The 27,987-nt window shown below is 41.9% G+C and overlaps 1 protein-coding gene across 1 annotated transcript in view; it reads right to left on the bottom strand.

The window, feature by feature from the left end:
* c24h15orf39 (chromosome 24 C15orf39 homolog) overlaps positions 1 to 27,987 on the bottom strand; it is a 42,281-nt gene that overhangs the window by 11,327 nt on the left and 2,967 nt on the right. Inside the window, exon 2 of the mRNA XM_038784416.1 lies at positions 67 to 3,593. Within this exon, the coding sequence (XP_038640344.1) occupies positions 67 to 3,550 (3,484 nt within the window). The 5' untranslated portion in view covers positions 3,551 to 3,593. The remainder of the gene's footprint in view (positions 1 to 66; positions 3,594 to 27,987) is intronic.

Raw genomic sequence — 27,987 nt, 5'->3', positions numbered from 1 at the left:
TATAAATATTATTGAGATAAAGCTTCCCTGAAGAACTGCTCTCACCCGACAAAGTGCAGTACTCACCGAGATGAATTTTCACACAGGAATGCCAAAGAACATCCAGCAAATCTTGATAGATTTCAGGTAGCTGCTTTAAAGAAAGCAGCTTGATTAATCTGGAGGAACACCTTTGAAGCTGCAGCTCATTCTGCAGTTTCTTCTCCTCTGAAAGAGTAGTTGGTCGCAACTCTATTTTGTGCTCCTGAAAAACTTGGTCAATCGTTGCTCCCTTAAGGCTAGAAAAAAGTTTCTCCTTGACTAAATATATTGGGATAAAAATTGTGCCAGCCCGTATTACGTGTGGAAATGGGCATGTTCTAGAATAAATGTAATTCTCCAGGTGAGAAAGCAGCTTTTGAAGGGTCAGTGGAACACTGCCGTGGTTGCGCCAAATTCCTTTTGATTTTGACATCTTCAGTGCCTCAAAGGTTCTCACACCGTTCTTTGGCTTTGAGGAAGACCTCAATTTTTGATTTTCCTGTCCTTCAATGTCCTGCAAGCATGCACGCAAAACTTCTTCAGAACTCTCAGCTACGGACTGTGTAATCATGTCACACAGGGACTGATGAAGATGCACAAAATAATTGTAAGTGTCACTCTCATGCTGCATTAATCCACCAATGCAGGGCAAATCGACTTTAGTTTCACACGGTGACTTTCTAGCTTCTGGAACAGAACTCATAATTGATTTAGCCATGTCAGGTAATATTCGTTTCAGAGGTTTCAGGGGCCTCAGAATTAATATTGAAGGGTCAACTGATCCAATTAAACTAAATTTTTTAGCTTCAGTGATGCCTTCAGGTGACAGAATTGTATTACTTTCACCAACCTTTGGAGGGGCAGGTCTCAGTATTTTATATTTATTAATTTCTATCTTATGCCGGGCACTCATGATTTCAGGGTTTGTAACATTCGCTTTATTTCCAAGCTCAGCAGCTGATTCTTTGCTTTCTTGTTGTTTCACTACATTATCAGGTTCTGCAGTATTCTTTTCATTTGGTATTTCTTTAGCGCTTTTCAATTCTTCTCCAGTCCCAGCAGAAACTGGTGTTTCCCGAGTGACATCCAAGAGTAGATTTTTTGTCTTAACACTTAGATCCAAGGCCGTATCAGAATCCATTCTGTTCATCACACGCTTTTCATTTCCATGGTCAACTGCACAACATGGATCACAAATACCACTTTGCTGCTGTGTGTCATTTCCGAGGGTAGGAGTAAGATTGATCTCTTGGTGTCGAAGGTCTAAAGAGTTTGCCTCACTCACCGTTTTATTTAGCTCATCACCTGCTGTTGCACCTTTTGCAGTAGTAGATTCTATGCACATAGACGTATTCTTGGGTTGTAACTCATTGATGGCCTTTGGAACTCTCAAAGGACTATGCTTATTGGAATCCAGATCTATGACAACATCTCTGCAATTTTGGGATTGATTTTCCACAGAACAGGAACATGATTTATCACAGTCCGACTGGCATTTCAGACACTTTGAAAAGAACAGACCTGTGGCTTCCAGGTAAGCTTTGTAAGGTGCCAAACTGAACACGTTATTTATCACTGGCATAGGAGGGGAAGGAGGAGGAGTTACTCTCTTGCTTTCATTAGAAGCAGGAGAGGGAGCAGGAGAGAAATTAATCACAGACGTTCTTCTGGTTGGACTCTCAGTATAACTTTTTGGACTTTCAGTGTAACATTTTGGTGGGCTTTCAAGTCCAACCTCTACTGGTTTGTTATTTAGGTTTTCAGTTTCTTTACTGAATATAGACCTACCATGATCATCACTGGATGAAATATGAATGCTTGGGCTGTGCCCCTTCATATAAATGTCCTTTGGTCTTTGATCTGCATGGGAGCCAGTTGGTCTCTCAAATGGCCCCTTTAGATGTTTTCCAGATAGTACTGGGTGAAAGGCACTATGTTTACTTATCAACTGTTGCTGACCAGCATATTCCTTATTATAAAGCAAGTTTAATGAATTGTAGCACCGTTCATTTGTTTGTGCATCAATGATGTGTGACCTGAAGTGTAACATGTCCGGTGAAGGACGCCTTGCATATGTTGGATCTTGCTGAGATGGAGACACTTTGTTTCCGGTGAGACTTCGGGGCTTAAACTCTGTTGGCTGCGCAATAGGCTGTGATGCAGGGTGAACCAAAGGATGGGTCAGGGAGACACTTTTCTGCTGTGGAGGAGGATGAGCAGGATAGCCAAGAGATTCTGAAGGCTGTGCGTAGGGATTCCCTGAACTAAGTTGGCCTGCAAAAGTGGAACTGGGTGCAGGCATCTGCCCACCTGTACCTGGGGCTGGATAATGGCCCACCTGTGCTTTGTAGCTATGCGGATGTAACAATGAGTAATTACCTGTAGTTTGTTGGTTTGAAATAGAGTAAGTACCTGCAGTTTGTTGGTTTGAAATAGAGTTCCTAGAGTGCAAAACAGTTGGCTGAATTGGCATTGGATACTTTGGTGGAGATAGCTTATCACAATACAAAGGTGGTTGCATTTGTTGCCCTTCAGTTCTGGCAAATGGACGCACGGGACTTTTCTGAAAGTCTTGGATGTTACATATGGTAGCATTGCTGTGACTTGGTATATTTCCATTTGAGTTTTCATACGAGTGAGCAGAATATCTGGGATCTTGTAGGATGTTACTATTGTAAGTTCCATATCCTCGACACAGAGGTGAAGTCACTCCGGGTTGTTTTCCAGTTTCTTTGGTGATTCTGCCCATTGAGCTAACTTGTATGTTGCCAGATCCATGATGCAAGGAGTTATTTTTCAGAAGAGGGTTAACATATTGTGGACTATGCATCAGTTGATTGTTATTCACAAGTAAACAACTTGAAGTAACAGGAGGTGGCATCCTCCATTCAGTTTCTTGCCCTCTTCTACGAAAATGTTCTGCTGAATTTTCCAAAGAGCTACCAGCTCCTGAACAACAGACACTATTTCTATATACTGGTTGTGGAAATGCAACATTTGCACAGTTATTAACTGTAGATAAAGTGGGTGAAATTAAACTGTGTTTCTCAACCGCAGAAGAACAGAGCACAGCTGGAAGATTTTGGCTTTTTCTCAAGGTCTTCTGCCGTTCCACAAAAGTGACCCATTTTGACCGAACATTCATCAAATCTTTTACCAAGTCAAGTTTATCATTCTCACAGACAGATGGCTGAAATGGCCGGGGTCCAGTCTCAGGTTCTGCCTGATACACGTGGCTGCTGAGACGGGAAACATCACCTGGTTGCGACTGGATAGTTGGACTACCCATATGTTGCATATAAGGTCGTGGCTGGTCCCAGGCTCCTAGTAGATTAGTTCCGTCACTATTCCGAAGATGATATGCTAAATAAGAGCCAGTGTACTTAAGAGGATTTTCAGCAGCATAACTAGGTAGGGGACTGGGTTTACAGAACCCTGCTGATAATCCACTGTGTTCATTCTCCAGCCGAGGCATCTTACTACAAATAAGCGAATCCATACGTTCAAGGTTTCTTTTATTGGCCATCATGATGCTTCCAAACTTTTTGCTTCTCCAGATAAAGGGAAAGAGCCTAAACCAGAAGAAATAGAACAATGTTAAAATTAAGTCATATCTTTGTGAAGTTTTAATGGTGATGTTCTATATATGTCATAAACTTCATATCATTTGGAATCAACAGGAAGATAATGCACTGCAACAGGTAACTCAATTGTACATCGTTTTATTGAACTAACTGGAATGTATCCTACTGGAACTTACATTTATCTCAAATTGGTAACAGGAACACACAAGAGGCTTCATTCACAACGCAATTTTTAAAATTATGAATCAGAAGACTTGGTTTACCTCTTTAGCTATAGTCAATCTCCAGCTAATAAGACAAACATCAATTTTCCAGCTAATAAGACAAACATCTATTTTCTTTGTACCTGTGGTAATTCTTAGTTTGCCTGTTTTATTTGCATTATCAGAATTACAATGGACTGAATCTTACTGGGGGAAAGAGTACCAGCTCTTAACAAGGCTCAGTTAAAACCTGACATCGCAAAATATAATGATATATGAAAATCACAATTATCTACTCCCAATTTGTGGCATGCTAATCCTCAAAGGTGAATAAAATTGCCTCACTTACATCAATTACTTAGTTCATTTGCGCAATGAATCTCTCACTATTACTCACTGACTAGCCAGTCAAAGGCAGTGTAGGATACATAGCAAACAATGTTGCTGATTTAGCTACTAATCTATTGCATTTCTCATCAAACTTGCCGACAGAGATTTACATTGAGTTCTGAAGCATAAACAGAACTTGGAAGGAAATTAAGAGAAATCCGTTCAAAATTTCGAACTGTGATGAAATATTCAAACACAGGTCTTAGAACTATTACATGCCTTCCAATGCTAGAATCAGGACATCGGAACATAAAATTACATTCACGCCAACAGGATATTTTTATTTTAAAGAATGCCATTTAAAAAAAAAAAATCAAAGCTTTGAACCCCAATGTCACCATTGTAGATTGCACATGGTTGTAGAAAAGAGAACACCGCTGTGGTAAAGTGCTTTGCGAAGTGTGCATCTCAAAACTAGACTTAATAGCAATCTCAAATTAATAATACGTGAAAAGAACATTCAGTAGACTCCACATCTCCACCATGCTATATTAATTCAACGTTATTACAATTATGCAACTCAAGGTTTTTCCTGCCTGGTTGATGCTCTATAACTACAATGCTGAAAATATTTTTTATTAAGAGCTTCCATCTCACTCGGGCGGCACATCCAACAACTTGCTCTGAAAACTCTGCTCATATTTGGACAGCTGCGATGCATGCCACGCAGCAAAACAACCCATCCACAACATTCAGGAAAAAAAGGTCAATCTGTGCACTCTCCCAATGTTAACGGACCCTTAAATTCCAGGATTCACAACTTTACCAAAGGTGATCAGTTTTTTCTTGGACCATACCTTATTCACCAAGTTTAATCAAAATCCAGTCATTAGTTTTTGAGATATATTGTTTGCAAATAGGGTGGAAATGACATTCCGATTAAAATAAAACAAAGACATTGAGCCTGAAAAGCGAATTAACTGTTCTGGTGCATTTCCACAATATGCACTTTTTCTCCAAAATTGGCTTGGAATTCAATATTGGCTCACTCCAATTAGATTTTAGATACATTCATTGTAATTGTTTAATATAGTGTAAGCACTTCACAATATGCTCAGTCACGATCGTGGATCAATATAAAATAGTATTGTTACACAAAACGTCAAATTGGGTTCAAATTTGGTAATTTAAGGAATTCAATTATCTTTCACTGAATTTTGGTCAAATTGAAGATTACTGTTAGCAACTTTTAGCTGCGACTCTGCAAGTCTTAAAAATGATACAAAAATTAAAAAGGTTTTGACATGGTCATGAAAATCCATCACCCAATACACCTGTTTTGACGACATAACTCCTGTACGCTACAAGTTAAGAGGCTTACTCAAGTGATCTGTGTTTTGATATCATCTCAATTGAATGCCTCAAGTAAATTATCGGCTACTTCATGTGAATGTACGTTTCTAAATGAAAATGTCTATATTTCTATAATGTGTATATTTCTAAATGCAATGGAAATGACGGTGCAAAAACAAAATACCAGAATGTTAACAATTTCACATCAACCAACATGTTGTTTTATTCCATGCTGGTTGTACATTTTAAGCAGTGCAGCTTTTCCAAACCGCCACTAAGTGGCAGACAAACATAAAAATTCCTACTCAGCCTGGTTACATTGTCCTTTCTCAGTAAATAGATTGATCGGAAAAACATTCACCGAACACACTTAGCTGTTGGATTGCTACCATCAAGAGAAAAAAAAATTGAATTTTACAGATATTGCTCTGTAATTTAAGGAATTCAATTATCTTCCACTGAATGTCAAATTCACGATGACCCATTACAGTTAGCAACTTTTAGCGCCGACTCAAATATGCTGTTAATCACAACACAAATATACATTTAATATATTGCAATATTAAAGGGCAGGCATCTTCCACTCGATGCATTCTCAACCAAGTTTCTAAATGAATGTCTATATTCCTCATTTAGAAAAATGCTTCAGTATAGGGTGTTCCAGTATACGGTGTGCAGCTTAAGACCATGTTGAACGCACAAACTACTTTGATCTGAATTTTGAAATTACATTTATTTCGCAGGTATCTTTGCATGCTTGTTTTTCTTACCAATGAGTTAATGCAAAACATATCACATCAGAAACTTTAGATTAAAACCTCCTATTGCAAAAACGGTTGTCAAAAGAACACAAAAGAATGAAAATACATACCATTATAGGTCTTTACTAATGTAATCCATGATTAATTCCACCGATAAAAGACATGCAAAAACAACAGCTCATCAGAAACTTGAGGGAATTCAATCTATGACTGTCCTGTAGTAGAAGCAGTAACGAATGGAAGCCTTTAGGTGCTGCATGCTTCCTATTTGGCAAAGGAAACAGACTCGTGACAATCACTGTAGGATCAGCCAATAACTAGCTACCAAGTATACTCTTTGAAGTGCAGCTATCAGCAGAGATTGTAAATATTTATTATCCCCTATTCACCATCAATCTAACCAGTGATTCAATCATGTATCAACAAACGGGTTTAAAAATTAAGATAAGCACATGTTTACCTAGATTAAATCACAAAGGTTGCCTCGACTATAGCAGTAATGAACGAACCGGAACAATATTATTTATGGTTTCATGTATTTTGAGCTGAAGTCATAGCTTCCTCTACCAAGTTTAAAAGTGAAAATACACTTCACTTTCAATATTCACCAACTAGGGCCTGAACACAATTTTAAAAAGGAAACCTTTGAAAAATCGAATGCCACACACAGCCATTAATGCCCCATCTCTTTAATATTTACCTCCCAAGGTTCTGTAAAATACGGAACTTAATAATTCAATTTTTAACTTCTTTGGAAAGAAAACAACATGTTAAATGTCGAATGTAAGGGCAGCACGGTGGCCTAGTGGTTAGCACAACCGCCTCACGGTGCTGAGGTCCCAGGTTCGATCCCGGCTCTGGGTCACTGTCCGTGTGGAGTTTGCACATTCTCCCCGTGTCTGCGTGGGTTTCGCCCCCACAACCCAAAAAAATGTGCAGAGTAGGTGGATTGGCCACGCTAAATTGCCCCTTAATTGGAAAAAATAATTGGGTAATCTAAATTTATTTTTAAAAAAATAAAAAAATGTCGAATGTAATATTTGTTGATACCAATACTCAAAACAATCTGCTTTAATTAAAAAAAACATAATGTATCAGCTGAGTTTAATGCAATGAGTTTAATTTGGATTGAAACCCACGGGTGAATGCCAAGCTACCCCAGTCTGGCACACTAACTACTTACTGTTCCAAAGTGTTGATTTAGTTCCAAACCAATGATGCGAGTACCACAGCAAAAGCAAATGTACCAGATTTATTAACATAATTCGTTCCCTCCACATTATCCATGCAAACAGAGGTGCCAGGCCACAAGAATCAGTTGGAGGGATGGTAATAGGAAAAAACACTATTAATTTCCATCAATTAAAATATTTCCACAAGTTCTTTGCAGTCTTTTAAGCTGTCCCAATGTAGCTTTTCCAAGGAATAGGTGTCACAGTAATGTAAGTTTTTTGGGCAATACCAACACCTATAAGGACTGTAAAATGCACATTGGCCATTTTAAATGGTAGAAGTGGCCACGTTTGGCTGCAGAAACTGGCTGTTTCTCCCAGCAGGCTCAGCCCCCAGTCGAATTCACAAACAGTCAGAGCCCAGACAGACTGCTGATTAGATTAACTGACACACAAAGGGAGCAGATGACATCACCAGACCAGACCCGCATCAAGATTGAAAGATCTATACCAACCACAATGGACCTGGATAAAATACAATAGACACGAATATGGGGCTATCCAGCAGTAAGGAGAAACCCATCTCCATGATGGGAAAACAATCTGTAAGCCCCGGTAAAGTGATTAGGAACATCGATGGGGCCCATTCATACTGGACAGGGCAGTCTCAGCCGTTTGTGATTTCAATAGACTGTGCTATCACTGAGGCTGATAGCAATCCAGGACCATTGTTCTTGCAATTGCCGGTGGGGGCGGAGCTCGCGGGACCTTTTGAAATCTGAACTTTAACAAGTGTGGCTTGGCAGCCATTTGCTTTTTTTTCCTCTTCGGACCCGCATGGCAACTCTCTTTCTCTTCGGACTCTCCTGAACCGAGTTACAGACAGCAGTTTTTACAACACGCAGCCAGCCCAGAAGGTCATGGTCGACTCAACTGAGTAATTTATAATCCAAGATTGTGAGTATTTCCTAGTAATTCGTGAAGTTCCCGAGGGTAACATAGCAGTTGAGGCTTTGTGGGAAGGGTGGGTGCATGAACTTTTCATAGTGCAGTACATCGCTAATACTGTTTAAAGTTAGAATTTACGTGGTGTCCGTTTAGTTTTATTCCCATAGTCATAGTTATAGAGTATAAGATACCTATATGTTGTTTTCTGGTGTTGATAAGGTTTAATCTTGGTGTTTAATAAAAGATATATGATTTGAACTTGATTGGAGTCCATCTTGCTCTTTCATTTTCTCATCAGTTATCTCTGGTCAGGTCACAATTTAAATATCCCCTCACCATAATTCCGGAGTCGAGAACCGAGGGTGCTCTGGGCAATTCAAACCCGTCCACTCAGGAAAGGCTGCCAAGTAGTGGATAGGCAGCAGTTTCCTTTTCTCTCTCTTGGGGGGGCGCTACTCTAGTGAAGTAGGCGCAAGGTGGCTGCTGTTCCACCGGCGAGAGAGAGAATCACTTGGGCATTGGTGGGGTTTAGGTAATGGAGAATCAAACCCAAAATAAGCCAGCGAGTGGAGTTAAAAAGAGGGAGCCCGCTACATTAATTTAACAATCAACAACTACAAGTGTGATATTGGTTTCAATTTTCCCCCCCACATACATTAGGTCAACTGTTATAAATGACAAATCAAAATGTTGATGTTAATAATTTCCAACTGTAAGCTTCAAATTAGTATTTTGAATTAGAAGTCTTCAACTTCAGTAAAAATAAAAATGTGAAACAACTAGGCAAATTAATCACATCTAGTAACTCTTTTCCCTTTGACAGTATTAAATGTGTTTTCATGAAGTGTTTATTAATCGTAACTCCTTATGGGACAAATCCCAACAAGGAGCATTTCCTAATAATTACTCTCTCTCTCAAGTTTTAAACTAGCCAGATCTCTCGGACACCTCTTTAAGTCTAAGAACTGATACAGGTCTACAAACTGGTCTAGGTCTCCCTTAAGGAAAGGATGATGTGGAGATGCCGGCGGTGGACTAGGGTGAGCATGGTTAGAAGTCTTACAACACAAGGTTAAAGTCCAACAGGTTTGTTTCAAACACTAGCTTTCGGAGCACTGCTCCTTCTTCAGGTGAAAGTTACGTTAAGGAAAGGAATCAGCAAAGAATTTTACCTTCTTCCAGGTAACAAGTGTTGGTGTAAACTTTCTGCTTTGGTAACATACCTGGCTATATGAATTAATGCCTGCTTTTAAGTTGCTACGAATGCTGGACTAAGAGTGACTCTAACAGATGTATCCTCCAAAGACAATGGGCCAGAGATGACCAGTGCTCCATGAACTGCAGGAGCTGTTATTCTAAGAGACCGAGAACACGAGTGAGAGTGAACAATTCTTTCAGGGTCTAGAAGTTTCTGCCTTCAGACAACAGCAACAGAGCAGAGAGCGAGGCACTTCCACCTTGAGTGTCTATTGGCTTCTCCCAGGGTCTCTCCGAAAACTCCACCTGACAGGAACCAACTCGCTGTTGGTTGCCAGGCAGAATACTGTCCCTGGCCAATCTATTGCCAGCAGCCAATTGAAACAAACTCCTCCAACGTCTTGGGTGACAAAGTCTGGGTTCTTCTGCCCTAAAATCCAAAATTTTATAAGTGTATTATTTTGACACCGAGTTCCTTACTTCCTCTCCTTGACTTAAAGTCATGTCTCAATTAACGATCCATCGCCCAAACAAACAAATAAAAGAAATAGGAAATAAGGGAATCAACAGGAAATTCCCTTAGAATACACAAAGATGGCGTTTTGCAACATATAAAGATTTAAAAAGATGGAAAACAATCTTATTTCTAACACGGAAGCCAAAAGTTCAAACTCTTCAGTACAAAATATTTCAGCATATCTATCAAAATCTGAAATACCTGAATGGCCCGAGTACCACACCACCTCCTCAATAAGATATCTTGCCTCAAAGTGGAATCTGATCAGTTCATCTTTTGCAAATGTGGGTGTTACTTGTGTAGGTTCATCCCCTTCTCATTATTCTTAATGCTATGTCCCCTTTTCATTATTCTTAAGGCTAAAGAAGTTACTATTATCAATAAAATTCAACATTATTTAATTGTCAAGATTAACTACTATAACATATGTTTATTCGTTAATTTTATAATTGTTTTTTTTTAAATCTTTGAAACTTTTATAAAGAATGATAATCGTGGGGCAGCACGGTGGCACAGTGGGTTAGCCCTGTTGCCTCATGGCGCCGAGGTCCCAGGTTCGAATCCCGGCTCTGGGTCACTGTCTGTGTGGAGTTTGCACATTCTCCCCGTGTTTGCGTGGGTTTCGCCCCCACAACCCAAAGATGTGCAGAGTAGGTGGATTGGCCGCACTAAATTGCCCCTTAATTGGAAAAATGAATTGGGTATTCTAAATTTATTAAAAATAAATAAAAAAATTTTAAAAAAGAATGATAATCGTTTGTCAACCAGAGGGTACATTCCTATAGCATGCGTTCCATTTTTGTGACTGATTTTTTTTTTTGAATGAATGTATAATGGTGCACAAGATATGGGATATCTGGTTCTACCACGTACCAGTTTCGAACAAATTCCTTTCTCAAACTTAAACCAGTCTCCAGGTCACAGACAAATGGGACATGATTTATATCACAAAGAGAAGTCAATGTCCGTTAATACAATTTTCAAACATTCCTTTTGCCAAAAGCCATGTTATCAGGATTATTTAAAATAGACAGAACCTGCATATTTTGCCCTCATCGTATTAGTGTGTACCACCCACCTTATGTTCAAAGAGTTTTTTTTAAATGTCCCATGCCATAGGTCAATTCTTAGCATAATTAGGTATCAGACATATATTTCATGCCAGTGCTGTGTATCGCAGATATCTGGACAAACCTTTCAAACTGATCATTTATCTGTATTAATGGAATCTTTATTCACAAAATATAATTTTTCCAATTAACGGATAATTTAGCATGGCCGAACCTCCACATCTTTGGGTTTGTGAGGGTGAGACCCATGCAGACATGGGAAGCATATGAAAACTTTGCACGGACAGTGACCCAGGGCCTTGGCACCGTGAGGCAGCAGTTCTAACCTCTGCGCCACCGTGTCGCCCACAGCTTCCATTTTCTGGGGAACAGAATTCCGTACACCAATGACCCGTTCGGAGAAAAATGTTTTTGTCGTTTCAGCCTTAAAAAGGAGAACTGAATTTTAAACACCGCCCTCTGCTGGATTTAGTCTTCCCCACCAAGAGGAAAAATCCTCCAGATATTCACCCTAATGAGACCCATTAGGATTGTATACAGTTCAACAAGATCATTCCTCATTCTTCTAAACTCCAATGGGTTTAGGTCTAACCTGTTCAACTACTCTACTTAAGGCAACTCCTTCGTCCCCGGAATGAGTCCATGAATATTCTCTGAATTCCTTCTAAAGCTATATATTTTTACAATAAGGAGGCCAAATCTGCACAGTATTCCAGATGTGGTCTCTAATTTTATATTTTAACCTTGTTGTAATAAAATGCAACATTCCTAATTTTCCTAATCACTTACTATATTTGCATACTAACTTTATGATTCATATACTAGGGATCCCTAGATTCCTCTGTATCACCGAGTTCTGCATTCTTTTTCCATTTAAATAATATGCGGCTTTTCCATTCTGCCTGCCAAAGTGAATAAGTTCACATTTTCCCACATTATACACCATCTGCAAATGTTTCGTCCATTCATTTAACCGATCCATATCCCTTTGTACCTATTGGAAAGCCAAGTATCCGGCATCTCGAATGTTACCTCAGAAAAAGTCTCAAAGTTAGATTAAAAACAGATTCATTAAACAAGGTTTCCCTTTCACAAAGCCTAATGGATGCTCTCAGGAGTCTTGCTTGAGGTATATGAACAACATGTCCTGCCCAAAGGAGCTGGTTGAGTTATTAGTGCTTCGATGCGGAGTATGTTGGCCAGGGAGAGGAAGTTGCTGTTGGAAAGCCTTTTCTTGTCACCAAATCTGGAGGATCATGCAAAATCACTACAGATTGTACTTTTCCTGTGCTTGGAGGTACGTGCTGCAGGTGGTCGAAATCTCCAAAGCATGTGGGAGCACTGCTATCTGGTAAAACATAACTTTTCCCCCAGGCAATGCTTACTTTTTTTCTGCACTGGAATGGTATTACAAAGTCTTAGCAATTACACTGTTACCACAAATTCCATATGACAGGACAGGTTTACAATTGGATGCCTAGTTGGTTATCCATTCAATGGACTCCAGAGATGACGGAGAAATGCCATGCCTGCCGCAACAGACCTTGGTGGGTATACTGATTTGTCACGTTCCACAGCCTGGATTTCAAGAACACAACCTCATTTTGGGTCGTCGCTCATCTTATACTTGCGCAAGCATCAGATTCAGTTGAGCATTGTGCAGCCTTGGAGTGAGTTTGAAAGCAGGGATCTTTGCTGTTGGATTCATCTGTCTACTATGGGGACATTAGCTACTGTTTCGCAGATTGGACTGAGCATTTTAAGCACTTCCGTGGTGGGGCTTTCAAGTTATCGCAAATAGGATTTTATCGATCTCGCTTAGCGGATGGTGTTGCAATGAATGGCGGGACGTCAATGGGAGCCATTCTGTTGGAGCACTCATGACAACTGCCCGCATGGCTGCATATCCCAAATCTGTGTGTGGAAGATGCAGGGCCATGAGGCAACAGACTGAATTAGAGCCTTTTGCGGTGTTCAGGCTGTGCATTGCCTTGGGAAACTGATGACAACCTGCATGTGGACACCCTGTGTGGGCTAAATTATTGAGAATGTCAAGACTGCCATCAAAGATCACCTGAAAGTGGCCACCCTGTCTGCAAAGGACAAAAGCATCAACAAAGTTAGCGGTAACTGGGAAAACATACTAGAACACTGATTAAAGGCTCTGGAGATGATCCAGTCAGCATCTGAATGCATTACGGTAACTTTCAGTTAAAAATAGGCATGAATTTTATAGAATTAACTCAAGCACCTAATATCATGCAATTGTGGCAAGTCACACTTCGGTTTGTTATGGATTCAACTAATATTGCTCTCCTGTAATAAGCTGTTATTTGTTCTGATCGCTGTTTTGGCTTATTTTGCTTTTTAAATAAACGGCTATAATTGGAACAATAAATTTCCTACCCAAATCCAATATCAGAGGGACTAAGTGTCAGAATTTAGGGCTTTTATGCGATCCATATCATCCCAAAGACCAAGTACAGCACTAGGCAAAGAACATTTAATTCAAAATTCTCAACCCCAAAAATCAGGAAATGTATTGATGTGTTACCAACAACTAATTTATTTTCCAATTTCCACAAAGCAAAAGAATAACATGGCTCGGCTCGCTTTTTGAGTTGCAAACAGAGCCCTAAGTGGGGTTTAATTTAATATTACACAACAGTAAAACTGACGGGAATATATACACAATGCGTTTGAGGTCGCCTTTTAAACAGCTAGCTAGTGATTCCCCAAGCAAGAGGAAAATGCTGGCAATCTGAAATGTTGGAAATACTCAGCAGGTCTGGCCTGGCAGCATCTGTGGAGAGAGGAGCTCCAATGTCATATTCGACTAAACGTGTGCACTCTCTTCCTCACCATTTAAAATGTTCTATTCAGACCACACCCGAGTTACCATATTCCGTTTTGTACAACGAGGTACAGACGAGGCCTGAAGGCCTGCAAACTGACATGAAGCTGATGCGGGACTATCCCAAAACTCAGAAGGGTAACTTTGAATACTGGTTCTTAGTAGTGTATATTTTCAATTTGGTATACTGGGAGGAAATGTACGTGAACCAGGGAGGAATAGTTCAGCTATTATATGAACAATTAAGAATATTAAAAAACCACACAAGATGGACTGCAATACACTAGAACACATATTTCTGGCTCTTTGCACAATATTACATGAAGTTACGCTTTGGCTCCCAACTACCTACGTTTCTTAACTCAAATGCCCCTTTGTTCCCAAACAACATCCAATATTATATAACTGAGCTAAATCCAGCAGATAATCACCACACACAGATTATTTGGCCATGTTTGGGGAAACCGTCTTCAGTTTCAGCAAAGGCAAAATCTGCTTGGTTCTAGTTTTGGATCTAAACCGGCTGCCTATTTAACAATAACTTATTTTCAGGAGACTGTTTCTGCAGCTGAGTGTGGCTGTGATGGTAGCTGTGACTGTCTCTTTCCCCAGTCATCGTGCCATAGATACATAATTCTTTCCCTTACCCTTATGTTATCCACCCAGTGGAGTCAGCTTTTAGCATATACATGCCAATTTCCTTACCTCTCTACTTTAAAGTTACCGCTTCTCTACCCCATTGTTTTCTTCTAGTCACATAGGTAAACTTACTTTTCTCACCGATTTGTTAATTCTCATCTCAAAATCTCTTCAGACAACTGCCCTTATCAACTCAGTTTGATTTTCTTTTATCCCAATTTCATTTTTTAATCTTAATTGTCACCAATTCTTAACACTGATCCCTGTTGTAAAATGACTTGAGCAATCCAAGATGAAAACCAAGAAAGGACTTGGAACGAAAGAGGTGAACCCAGAACATAATCTCAAATTAGACAGTTGGACGAGGCAGCACAAAATGAAATTGGTGAAGTCAGAAAATTCTTCCTCCACAAAAGACTAACCAACATGTGGAATGGATGGCTTCTTTCAATGGATAAAGTGTTCTAAATGGTTTTCTTCTTCTGTACCCATCTTGCAATTGTGTAAATGGAAATCTGAAGTGGAAATTAGAACTGCTATGCCCAAACAGCCCATTCATCATCTTGTATTCCCAACTGTTTGGCAATCTTTTCCTTACTTTTGCCTATTACATTTTCAGTAGAATCAGGTTACAGCTGTCAAGGTAGTCGGTTAACCTTACAACAGATTGATTATTACTGATAACTGATGTGCACAGCACTTCCCAACAGCATATGGTGAAACCACTACTCTCAGAAACTAAGCAGATTCAAGCCTGATTAATACTTGGATGGGATCACGGCGCCAAGGACCCAGATTTGATCCTGGCCTTGGTTCACTGTCCGTGTGGAGTTTACACATTATCCTTGTGTCTGCGTGGGTCTCACCCCCACAACCAAAAAGATGTGTAGGGTAGGTGAATTGGCCACGCTAAAATGGCTCTTAATTGGAAAAGAAAGAATTGGGTACTGGATGGGAGACTTGACTGCTACTAAAGGGTGTCCCTGCAAACAGTATCAATACGATATATAATTGATAAGCGAAGGAAGGCTAAATATCCTCTATACCGTTATTCCAGGCACATAATGGGCGACATGTGGCGCAGTGGGACTACGGCGCTGAGGACCCCGGTTCGAATCCGAGCCTTGGGTCACTGTCTGTGTGGAGTTTGCACATTCTCCCCATGTCTGCGTGGGTTTCACCCCCACAACCCAAAGGTGTGCAGGTTAGGTGGATTGGCCACGCTAAATTTCCCCCTTAATTGGAAGAAAAAAAATTGGGCACTCTAAATTTTAAAAAGAAATTCCAGGAATGTATTCCCTGTCCTGTTTACAGGCCAACACCAGAACTCTAGAACTATGTTTTTCAAACATTTTTGCCCAAGGCCCATTTTTAACTAACCAGCCATCCTTCGTGACCCAGGTCGATCGATCATCGCGGCCACCATTTCCGCTTTCCGTTAATGTGACAGGTAAACCTACTTGGTCCTCACAATCTCACTTGCTTCCTCATTCAATGTTATATTTCTACTGAGGACTTCAGCTGACGATTTAAGTTCTCACTGCATCCATTGCAAAAGATCAAGAGGTTTGCACTCTAGCGCACCATGCTTAGTTTATAAATGCCTTTGAAGTTGGGGGTTTTAAACTTTAATTTGCCAGTATTTCCCTGCATATAACACACATGGGCTTAGAATCCTCTTTTCCATTGGCACAATTATTTTTTAAAATAAATTTAGAGTACCCAATTATTTTTGTTCCAATTAAGAGGCAATTTAGCGTAGCCAATCCATCTACCCTGCACATCTTTGGGTCGTGGCGATGAAACCCGCGCAAACACGGGAAGAATGTGCAAACTCCACAAGGACAGTGACCCAGGGCCAGGATCCGAACCCGGGTAAGCATTGGCAATGCTTGTTTGTAATACTTGTTCCGGATTTCAGCTTCTTCTTAAAGGCTGTTCACCAGAGGCCCTGGAGCTCACACCAGCATTGCTTTATCTCGCTGTTGAATCTCCCGATCAGCTCTCTTCAGCAGATTTAGTTGAGAGATTCGGGCCCGTTTGTGTCGCTACCCTCTCTTTCTTATTATGAAACAATCCCTTTTAAATTTATCAGTCCTGTTGCTTGCTATCAAAAGGGAGGAATCTCTCTTCAGTCCAGCGCACAATGACATCAGTATACAGGGTGCTGGACCTCCTCTCTGCTGCCACTCCAGGCAGGATGACTATCAATATTTTTTTACATCCACTTCTGAGTCAAAGAGGTCTGCCATGCTCCAGGCGGCATACTGCGAAGGGGAACGCATGCACGGGACGGCTGACATTCTAAAAACCGTCACGGTCATTGGGCACTACATCCTGCAATCAGGAACGCCACGATGCATGGCCCTGCTACCCTCCTGACGACACAAGCGCAACCGTGGGTTTAAAAATGACTGCTTTAGAAAAGTGCTAATCAGTAGTCACTGAAATTTTAAACAGCTGAGCAGAGCCAACAGGGCTGAGCTTGGGTGCAATTTCATACACGAGTGAAAACCCTGCAATCATTGGTCTCAGCCACAGTGCTTAAGCTTTTGTCGGAGCGAGCCACTTTGACGGCACATCATAGACCCTCGTGTGTCTAGAATATGCCAAGACAGAACATAAAAACTCATGGAACACAGTTCAAAACTAACCTAAAATTTCAGTTTTCTAACAACCAAAACATTTACACAAAAGTGTTTATCCATTGCCTTGCTTTGAATTCCTAAGTCATATTAATATGCTTTTTTGGCAATAAGGTTTGCAATAGCATTTTTTCTCCCAGAGCTCAATACAGATTTAGATTTTCATACCGTTACTTACTAAGTTCATGAAATTCTATACCCGTGTGCTCGGCCTGTTTCTAGTCTCTTCCTCATCAACTGGCTTCAATCTTCGTTCCATTCCAGATGTAGTGGCTGCTTCAACTTATTCTTTCTGACACATGCATAGAAAATAGAAGGCCTTTGAACCCTTCGAGCCTGCTCCGCCATTCATTACGATAATGGCTAATCGTCAAATTAAATACCCATCCCACCTTCCCCCCCTTCCCCCAATATCCCTTGATTCCTTTAATCCCAAGAGCTATAGCTTGGGGGGTCGCCTAACATATTGTGGTTCCAAGCTTCCCCTCCAATCCTCTGGTTCGGCACTCCTCAAGGTCATTTGCTTATATTTCATGCTCGGATGGTTTCCGGAAGAAATTTCCAAACTGCTAGATTCACAATTACTTTGGCTATCTCCTTTCAGTGAGCTGCAAACTGCACATACCATGTCCCAGCTGCAACTAACAACACACGCAGCAAACACCCGGATAAATTGAGACCACAAGATTTCCCTAAACCCTACCAATCTCCATTTTGTCATTGCATGTTTTGTGATATCCTCAAACAGTCCTTGAAGTTAAGGATCCCTCATTGAAAATTCCTTCTTTGGTATGAAGAAATGGATTTAGAACGCTTCAGGATTTACAAAGTGTTTCAAATTAATTTTGCTCTAACTCCCAAAACAAAAATATCTCTCTGGACTGCCCTTACTGATATGATTGAAGACATATTTCCAGTTCTTTAGCTGAATAAACGCACCTGCTGCTTAGGATTTCACTTGTTAATCATGCAAGACAATATAACCTCAACCGTTTAGGTGTAATAAACTCCCAAGTTTGTTTGAATTCCATCCACCTCAGAGTTGGGTCATTAGTTTTCCAACCAGGTGCCCCCATTCTCTGTGCTGCAAAGTTTGTTTTGTAACTGGCTGCATGAAAGCATGGTGGATAGCACAATGGCTTCACAGCTCTGATAATTCTAAATTTTTCAGTCCAGATGTATTCATCAGTCGAACACCAGATAACTTAAAATAACCTTTTATTTACCGCGGGGCTGTAGCACAGCTGTGACTCAGAGTTACAGCAAGTGAAAAAGCAAATTTCTCTGTTACAGTTGACTATATATTCATACAAAACCCATCACACCTTTCAATCATTAGTGATACAATTAGCTAATTACACCCCTCCTTTAAGTAATTATTTTCTTCCCATGATTAGTAATACAGTTAGTTTCATAGCATAGTAAATCTTTATCAAAAGTCCTAAGGAGTGAATCTTCCCCCGGCTGTGTTTCGTCCCCACCACAGATTCTCACAGACTGTCAAGGTCATGATAACGCGTTCTCACAGGAACATTTTATTTCACAAAGCTGGTATACAGACGTGACATTCCATTTCCCATCAGGCTCCGATTTAACTTGACCAAACTCTCATTCCATTTCCCATCATGCTCTGTTTCTAACTTGAGCCAGGTTCGATTCCTACTTGGGTCACTGTCTGTGCGGAGTCTGCACATCCTCCCCGTGTGTGCGTGGGTTTCCTCCGGGTGCTCCGGTTTCCTCCCATAGTCCAAAGATGTGCAGGTTAGATGGATTGTCCATGGTAAATTGCCCTTAGTGTACAAAATTGCCCTTAAGTGTTGGGTGGGGTTACTGGGTTATGGGATAGGGTGGAGGTGTTGACCTTGGGTAGGGTGCTCTTTCCAAGAGCCGGTGCAGACTCGATGGGCCTAATGGCCTCCTTCTGCACTGTAGATTCTGTGATAACAGAGAACTTAACTTTATAGGACATCAATGGAGAGAAACATGGGTGCACACCATGTGGTGAGTCACACTTTCGGTACAATCGCCGATCGTATGATTCCTCTTAACCGTGGGTTGAGAAGGACAGATCCTAAAAAATTCTATAACGATCTGAAAGTCTGATCGGTCTCTTCCCAAATGAAAGGAGCTTGCCGGGTATGCGACTATTCATTATCCTCTAGGTTGCCTCTAAATTTTATTTAGATTAGAATATACTGGGATACAGCTCCTCAGTAATGCATGAATTAGTTCATACATTGGTTCATGAGTTAGCAATATGGAACACAGACAGAATATAAACCATAAACTATATACATGTTTTTTTCAAGAAACCGAAAATGCAATCATGAGATGAAAACAGTCCAATGTTAGAACCTCTTACTTCCAGAAGAGAAACCACTTTTTAAATTAAATTATTGTTACAGTAAAATATTTTAAGCAGGATATATAATTATGAAAGTAACATCTAAATCCCCAAGTGAAGACTAAAGAAAGAGTGTGGTGAACTCAGCCCAACGCACCACACAAGCCTGCCATCCTCCCATTGATTCTGTATACACCTCCCGCTGCCTCAGAAAGGTAGACAGCATTGTCAGAGACCGCTCACACCCAAGCTTAGCCCTCTAAAAGACCCATCCATCAGGCAGAAGATACAGAAATCTGAAGACCCGCACATCCAGACATAGGAATAGCTTTTTCCCCACAGCTGCCAGACTCCTCAACGACTCCCCCTCGGACTGATCTGTTCCTGTAAGAACACTATTGACAAAGCCCTATGCTGCTCTTGTTTGGCCTTGTTCCGCACTGTAACCAATCATTATTTGTTTATGCACCACTGTCAATGTACTCTTTTGTCTACTATGTATGTTTCCTTGGCCGCAGATAAACACTTTTCACTGTACTTCGGTACATGTGACAATAAATATCAATCAATCAAAGAGTGAGATAGGTGACGGTCCCAGTTAGGGAGAGAATCATCATCTTACTCTCGTGGCCAGAAAGATGCTCAAGCAAATTGAGCTTTGAGTTTGGATGTATTTTGACTGAGAGTGTAATTACACTCGAGGTATCTTAATTGAAATTAGGGTCAGTCCCCTTCTGTTCCAACTTCCAAATGTGGACAGCCCTTTTTGACTACAAGAAAGTTCACATCATTGTTATTTTCCATATAATGGTCGAGGCCTCTAGCCGGAATCGTGGTGTTCAATTTTTCATTAGTCAGGAGTGTATTTCAATATTGTAATGCAAGTTTGATGTTGGGTTTGTTGCAAAAATTCCAGTAAACTGTGGTCTAGGGTTATCAGTATAAACTCATCAAATCATACAGCAAGGTGTCCTTCTTGGCTGTTGGCAAAAAGAACTTTTACCCTGCAACTTTGGGAATGTCTCTTATCAGGGATTTTCATATTGCTGTAAAAAGACAAATCTCTACATGCAGAGTCCTATGGGCAGGCAGAGTGAACTTTGTTACCATTTTTTTAAAAAATCCTTTCACTTTTTAAGCTTTTAATTTCTAAGAAAATAATTCATTTATAACCCTGATTTCTTTGCATGAATTCCTTCACAACAATGAGTATGCGATTCATCAACCTGATTTTTGTGATCAAACAATAGTCTAAATAAATTGATAATTCCAATCTGACAAGATCAAGTCACAAACTAAATTACAAAAATTCAATTTTTAAATCTATGATCAGGTTGAATAACACCACTTAAATTTTCATTACATTCATCAGCAACAATTTTGTGCAGAATCACCCTCTGAAGTTAATGTCAAAAGAATCACTTGCTTTTTAAGTACTGTTAATACAGTGACTGGCCTTTGGCAGTTGACTCCATCCTCCAGTGTTGAGCCAAGTGGGGCATCCCTCAGCAAATTCTACTCTTGCAAGATTATCTTCCCATCCCAACATTGTTGCCTCCTTGACTGAGCCTTGCCCCCTGGTTTCTCATCAATATAACACTCCTTGGTGGGTATGTGAATTGCGCTTTCACATAACCGTTCGTCAGTCCAGAAGTAAAACACTCGAACACGTCAGTAGCGAATATTCGTTTATTCACGGCCAGGACAAATCTCTAAGCAGTCGGGTAACCACCTTCGAGAAGTGCCAAAGTCCCAGAATAAGGACTGTATCTTTATACATTTCACAGCTTAGGGGTGGTCCCCTTAAATTCCTAGATACACCAATGATTTGGCAAGGATCCAGAACATGTACTTATATGGAATTATTCTTCTTCGAGGTCGGGAGGTTATTTTTGACATAATCATTAACACAGGTCACTATTAATGCTGTTACAAAGGTTTCTCTTATCCCATGGCCATCTGGCCCAACTTCCTCATCTTCTCCCTGCACTTACTCCAGAGCCAGTTGCCTTTACATTTCAATGCTTATTGTTTCAGTTGGTCAAACAAGCTTAGTTTCGCTGTCTCTGCAGTAAAGTCACGCTTCCTTACATTCCATTCCCTTGACCTTTTGACATCTCTGCTTCCACAGATGCTTTTCAGAACCTTGATTATAGTAAAGTCATGCTTCCTTTCATTCCAGTCCCCTGACCTTTTGACATCTCTTTCACAGAGCTTTTCGGAACTTCGATATTAAACATAGCAGCAAAGTTATAACAAAATGAAATCCACTTCCACAGGTACATCAACTCGTACCTCACAGCGCCAGGGACCCGGGGTGAATTCCGACCTTCGTTGATTGTCATTATTCCCATGTCTGCGTGGGTTTCCCCCCACAGTCCAAAGATGTACAGGTTAAGTGGATTGGCCATACTAAATTACCCCTTAGGTGGAGTTACAGGAACAGGGTGGGGGGGATTGGGCCTAGGTAGGGTGCTCTTTCAGAGCTTTGTAGACTCAATGGGCTGATTGGCCCCCTTCTGTACTGTAGGGATTCTACGATGACACCAACTACCTCAATGTTGATCATTCTACTGTATTGTCCATCATGCAATCTTCCTGGATGAGCCACAATTTCTTCCGTATTAAACATCTGGAAGACCCAAGATACAATTCTTTTCTTTTGTCACTGGTTCAATCCCCCTCACATTGCACCAGTTCATGTGGAACTAGATTGTTTACAACCTTGGGGTTACTATTGACCCCAGCTGAGCTTCCAATCCTGCATCCCTCCATTACAAGGATGCACGTAACATTGTCATCTCTGCCTCAACTCATCTGCTGCTGGCCCATACTTTTGCTACCTCCAGAATCGATTGTTCCAAAGAAGTTAAAAGCAATTAGGAGGCAAAACACACTCATCTTTCTTTGAGGCACTGCAGTTTTCCAGCATTAAACCATTTAAATCCCAAGAATTTTAGATCATAACCATCATTTCCTTAGACAGTAGGTGCTGGTAATGGAGAATGGCTGTACCAGAGCAACTGGGAGCAGAGGTAGTGTGAGGATCGCATGGGGTCAGCCGGAGAGATGTTTGGAATCCTGGAAGCCACCATTCCCTGGCTAGAACAGCATTTTATTCTGCCAGATTTTCCCCTTTATTCTGTAACCATTTACATCTCCTCCAGGCACACTTAGAACATAGAACAGTACAGCACAGAACAGGCCCTTCGGCCCTCGATGTTGTGCCGAGCAATGATCACCCTACTCAAGCCAACCCTATCCAACCTATAAAAGTAACCCCCCCCCCCATTAACATTATTTTTTAGGACACCAAGGGCAATTTAGCATGGCCAATCCACCTAACCCGCACATCTTTGGACTTTTGTTCCATTACACTCTTTACCTTGCACCATCATCCCTTTTGTTATTTAATCATATCCGTCTCCCACCTTATCTTTCACATTGTTCTTTACCGGCCCCCAAGCGCTGCACTTACTTAAAACCGGTTATGTCTAATCTGTTATTATATTCTCTCCTGGCTGCATCACATTTCCATCTCCATAAAACTTATCCAAATCTCCACTGTCTATATTCTAAATCGTACGAAGAGCCATTCGCTCATCATCATTCCTAAAATGTTGCATTCCTTCAATGCCTCACGGCGCCAGGGTTCAATTCTGAACTCTGGTGACTGTGGAGTTTGTAGGTTCTCTCGTCGCTGCGTAGGTTTCCTCCTACAGTCCAAAGAAGTGCAAGTTAAGTGGATTGGCGTGTGAAATTGCCCCTTAGTGTCCATAGATTGACGGGTTATGGGAATAGGGCAGGGGATTGCGTTTAGGTGGGGTGGTCTTTTACTGTGCAAGCTCCTTCTTGTCCTTCTGTGCTGTAAGGATTCTATAATTCTAACCCAACCGTTGCCCGTTCAACTGCCTAGGCCCCTACATCAAAACGTCCATGCATAAACCTCTCCATCTTTTTCTTCTCCTTTGTGAGGTTCTTTGATACCTTTAATTTATCCCAGGGTTTTAGTCAACTGTCCCAATGCCCGATTGATTCATTGGAATATGAAGAGCACTGTGCTCTCAAAATCTCCATTTTCCACCACTACTATACCTTCAGTCACAAAGGCACTGACCTCTAGAATTCTCTCTTTTTCTACCTCTCTCGCCTCCTTTAAGACACTGCCTAAAACCCACCTTGCTGACTGAGCTCTTAGTTACCTGTCCTAATGTGGTGGTGTCAAATTTTATTTGATAACGTTCTTGTGAAGCACCTTGGGAAAGAGAAATATGACCACGTTACAGGAACTATGTAAATGTGCCATATAAATACAAGTTGTTATTGAACTCCTTTGCCACTGTTAGAAAACATTTCATTTGAACCCCCACAGAGCAAAACAGCTTTACATTTAACATTCAACTGCACAGGATTTAAATAGGAAAGATAAAAATGGTTTCAGATTCTCCTGCTGCTACCTAATCTTGAAGATAGACAGAAGTCTTCCCAACAGTGTGAAACAATGCACCTTTGCAGGAAGCAGACTGTAAAGACAATGGTACAGGTGCCACCCGCTCTTTGTGTTTTGACACCTACAGTACGTATTTAAACAGAGCGCCAGATGAGCACGCTGTGCCTCATGTCTTTTCATACAACTGTTACTTTTCAGCTGGAGCCAGAGCAGAGCTATCAGCAAAATTGTCTTTTTACACAGATATCTCTTCTCACACACCTTCCCAGTTTTTTGCTATGACAGGAATGAGAAGGTGCATTCTCCATTAGAGGGTGCCACAAGCACAAACTATCAGACATGTACAGATTGGACAAAAATAATGAAAGGAGATTCACATTCAGCAGAAACTCGGAGATCTGTGACAGATGCTCACTGCACAAGTGACAATCTTAAATGTCAACCACCTTCCCAATGAATCAGCATTATTATGGTGCAGGCCATTCAGCCCATGTCTGCACCTGCTCTCCAAATGAGCATGACTTAGTGCCATTCCCCCCTGCCTATTGTTTCTATTCAAATAATTATCTAATGCCCTCCAATGCCTCAATTGAAGCTGTCTCCACCTCACTTGAGTGCGCATTCCAGACCCCATTGACTCATTGCATGAAAAGGTATTTTCTCACACTGCATTTGCTTCATTTGAAAATCACTTTAAATCTCAGCCCTCTCCGCTCTTGGTCCTTTATTGAGTGGGAACAGTTTGTTCCCATCTTCCTATCTACCGTGTGCACCCTCCCTCATGATTTTTATCTCCATCAATTCTCCTCTTGTCCTTCTCTCCAAGAACAGTCCCAAGCCCTCTAATTTATCCTCATAACTGAAGCTTATCATTGGAACAGTTCTTGTAAACCTCTTCTGCACTCTCTCCACATCCTTCCTATAGTGTGGTGCCCTGAACTGCATACAATATTCCAGCTGAGGTCTAACTAGTGTATTGTACGAGTTCAGCATAACCTCCTTGCTCTTTTACTCTACGCGTCTACTGATCAAGCCCAGAATCATGTATACTTTATTAACTGCTCTCTCTACACCCATCCTGACACATTCAATGATCTGTGCACGTATAAAGAAAAAAGATATTACAGCACAGGAACAGGTCCTCCGGCTCAAGCCTGCGCCGATCCACAATTCTCATTTAGACCTACTACTTATTACCCAAACGATCTGCATCCCTAGATCCCACTGCTCTTGTATCCTGTTTTACCCGTTGTTTTACATTGCCTCTCTCCACGTTCTTCCTACCAAAACACAACCTCTCAGTTCTCTGCATTGAACTTAATTGGCCATTTATTTGCCCTCTCCATCAACTTGCCTATGCTCTTTTGAAGTTCCACACTCTCCTCACAACATACAATGTTTTCATGATGTTCACTGACCTGAAATCCTCCTGTTCTTATTCACCTCATTTCTCATTTGTGGGATATCACTGACCAAGAAAGCACATCGGCACCTACACTTCGTCAGGAAACTAAGAAAATTTGGCTTGGCCACATTGACTCTTAGAATTTTTACAGATAAACATGCTATCTGGCTGTATCACAGCCTGGTATGACAACTGCTTGGCCCAAGACTGTAAGAAACTACAGTCATGAACACAGCTCAGTCCATCACCCGAGCCTGCCGCTCATCCATTGATTCGGTCTACACCTTCTGCTGCCTTGGGAAAGTGGGCAGCATAATCAAAGACCCCTCCCACCCAGGCTATTCTCTCTTCCAACCTCTTCCATCAAGTAGGCGATACAAAAATTCGAGAACAAAAGTTTGAGAACATGCACTAACGGGTTCAAAATCAGCTTCTTCCCCGCTGTTACCAGACTCCTGAATGCCCCTCTTATGGACTGAACTCTTCAAACATCTTCTCTGAGTAGTACTACACTCTGTATGCTCACCTGATGCCTGGGTCTATGTATTTACTTTGTGTATTTATGCATGTCCTGTTTTTCATGTATGGAACGATATGTCCAGACTATACGCAGAACAATATTTTTTACTGTACATCGGTACACGTGACAATAAATCAAATTGGTAGCTACATTTTAACCAATAATATTATACATTCCGAAAAGGGTTTGAGTGCATGTGTATTGCTCTAGGAAACACTCAAAACCTCTCTAGCAATTGGTGGAAAAGACACAAAAATGGTGACTGTAGTTATTGGGCAGCCAAAGACATTGGGTATTTTCTTTAAAAAATGAATAGTTAATTTCAATTGTGTTGCGACTCCGGATCAAGAGGGGCTGGAACTGACCACACACCAGCCAGGATGTCATAATGTAAAAACAGACAACAGCAAATACATCCTGAGCCGCAACAAACTTTGAGACCAGGGGAACACAGGAGGTTTGCACAAGAGCAACACCAGTTAAATTTCCTTCCTTTACTGTGGTTCAGGCACTTTCCTCTCGAATAAACAAATGACGACATTAGTAAAAGACCAGCAACTTTCCAACCTACTATGAAACACACCAAGTAAAAGCAACTTTGTAAATTAGAACTTCATTTATTTGATAAACTGCAGCCCTATTGCTGTGCAATTCTTCATTAGGCAAAGTGGATGGCATTGCTGTCTACAAATGCCACGTTTGCTGACAAATATTGCAAGAACGCAATCTTAAAATGCACAGCAAAATAGAAATAAAGACATTGGACCAAAATGAAGCAAAACATTTTTTTAAATTGAGAGAAGTTTATTCAAAATTACACTGGGTCAGCAAGTTAACGAGGTGGAAGGGCGAGTTGTAAGAAAACTATCAATGCCCAGGTATTGGTTTGAGGCCACTTCACCAGCCCTGCGGCGAACCGCAATGTCCTCCCACTCTTTACCGAACCATTCCACCGCTGCCCCAACCTCCCGCTCCACACGCACACACCGCCCAAACCAACCCACACTTCCCCACCCCCTCCCTCCGCCAGCACACACCCTCCCCCGTACACATACAACCCCTTCATCGCAAACTCCCTCCCCCGTACACACACACCCTCCCCCCGTGCACACACCCACCCCCTCCCCCCGTGCACACACCCACCCCCTCCCCCCGTGCACACACCCACCCACCCCCTCCCCCCGCACGCCCACCCACCCCCTCCCCCCGCACGCCCACCCACCCCCCTACCCGCACGCCCACCCACCCCCCTACCCGCACGCACACTCCCCCTACCCGCACGCACACACTCCCCCTACACGCACGCACTCCCCCTACACGCACGCACACACTCCCCCTACACGCACGCGCGCACACTCCCCCTACACGCACGCGCGCACACTCCCCCTACACGCGCGCGCGCACACTCCCCCTACACGCGCGCGCACTCCCCCTACACACGCGCGAGCACACCCCCTACACGCGCGCGCGCACACTCCCCCTACACGCACGCGCGCACACTCCCCCTACACGCACGCACACTCCCCCTACACGCACGCGCGCACACTCCCCTACACGCACGCGCGCACACTCCCCCTACACGCACGCGCACACTCCCCCTACACGCACGCGCACACTCCCCCTACACGCACACACTCCCCCTACACGCACACACTCCCCCTACACACATACACTCCCCCTACACGCACGCACACACACCCCCTACACGCACGCACACACCCCCCCTACACGCACGCACACACACACACTCCCCCTACACGCACGCACACACACACTCCCCCTACACCTACACGCGCACACTCCCCCTACACGCTCGCACACACTCCCCCTACACGCGCGCACACACTCCCCCTACACGCGCACACACACTCCCCCTACACGCGCACACACACTCCCCCTACACGCGCACACACACTCCCCCTACACGCGCACACACACTCCCCCTACACGCGCACACACACTCCCCCTACACGC

This window comes from Scyliorhinus canicula, chromosome 24 (assembly GCF_902713615.1).
Source record: "Scyliorhinus canicula chromosome 24, sScyCan1.1, whole genome shotgun sequence".
Taxonomy (NCBI): Eukaryota; Metazoa; Chordata; class Chondrichthyes; order Carcharhiniformes; family Scyliorhinidae; genus Scyliorhinus; species Scyliorhinus canicula.
The sequence above is the reverse complement of the archived record's forward strand: the minus strand, read 5'-3'. Positions and strand labels throughout refer to the sequence as shown.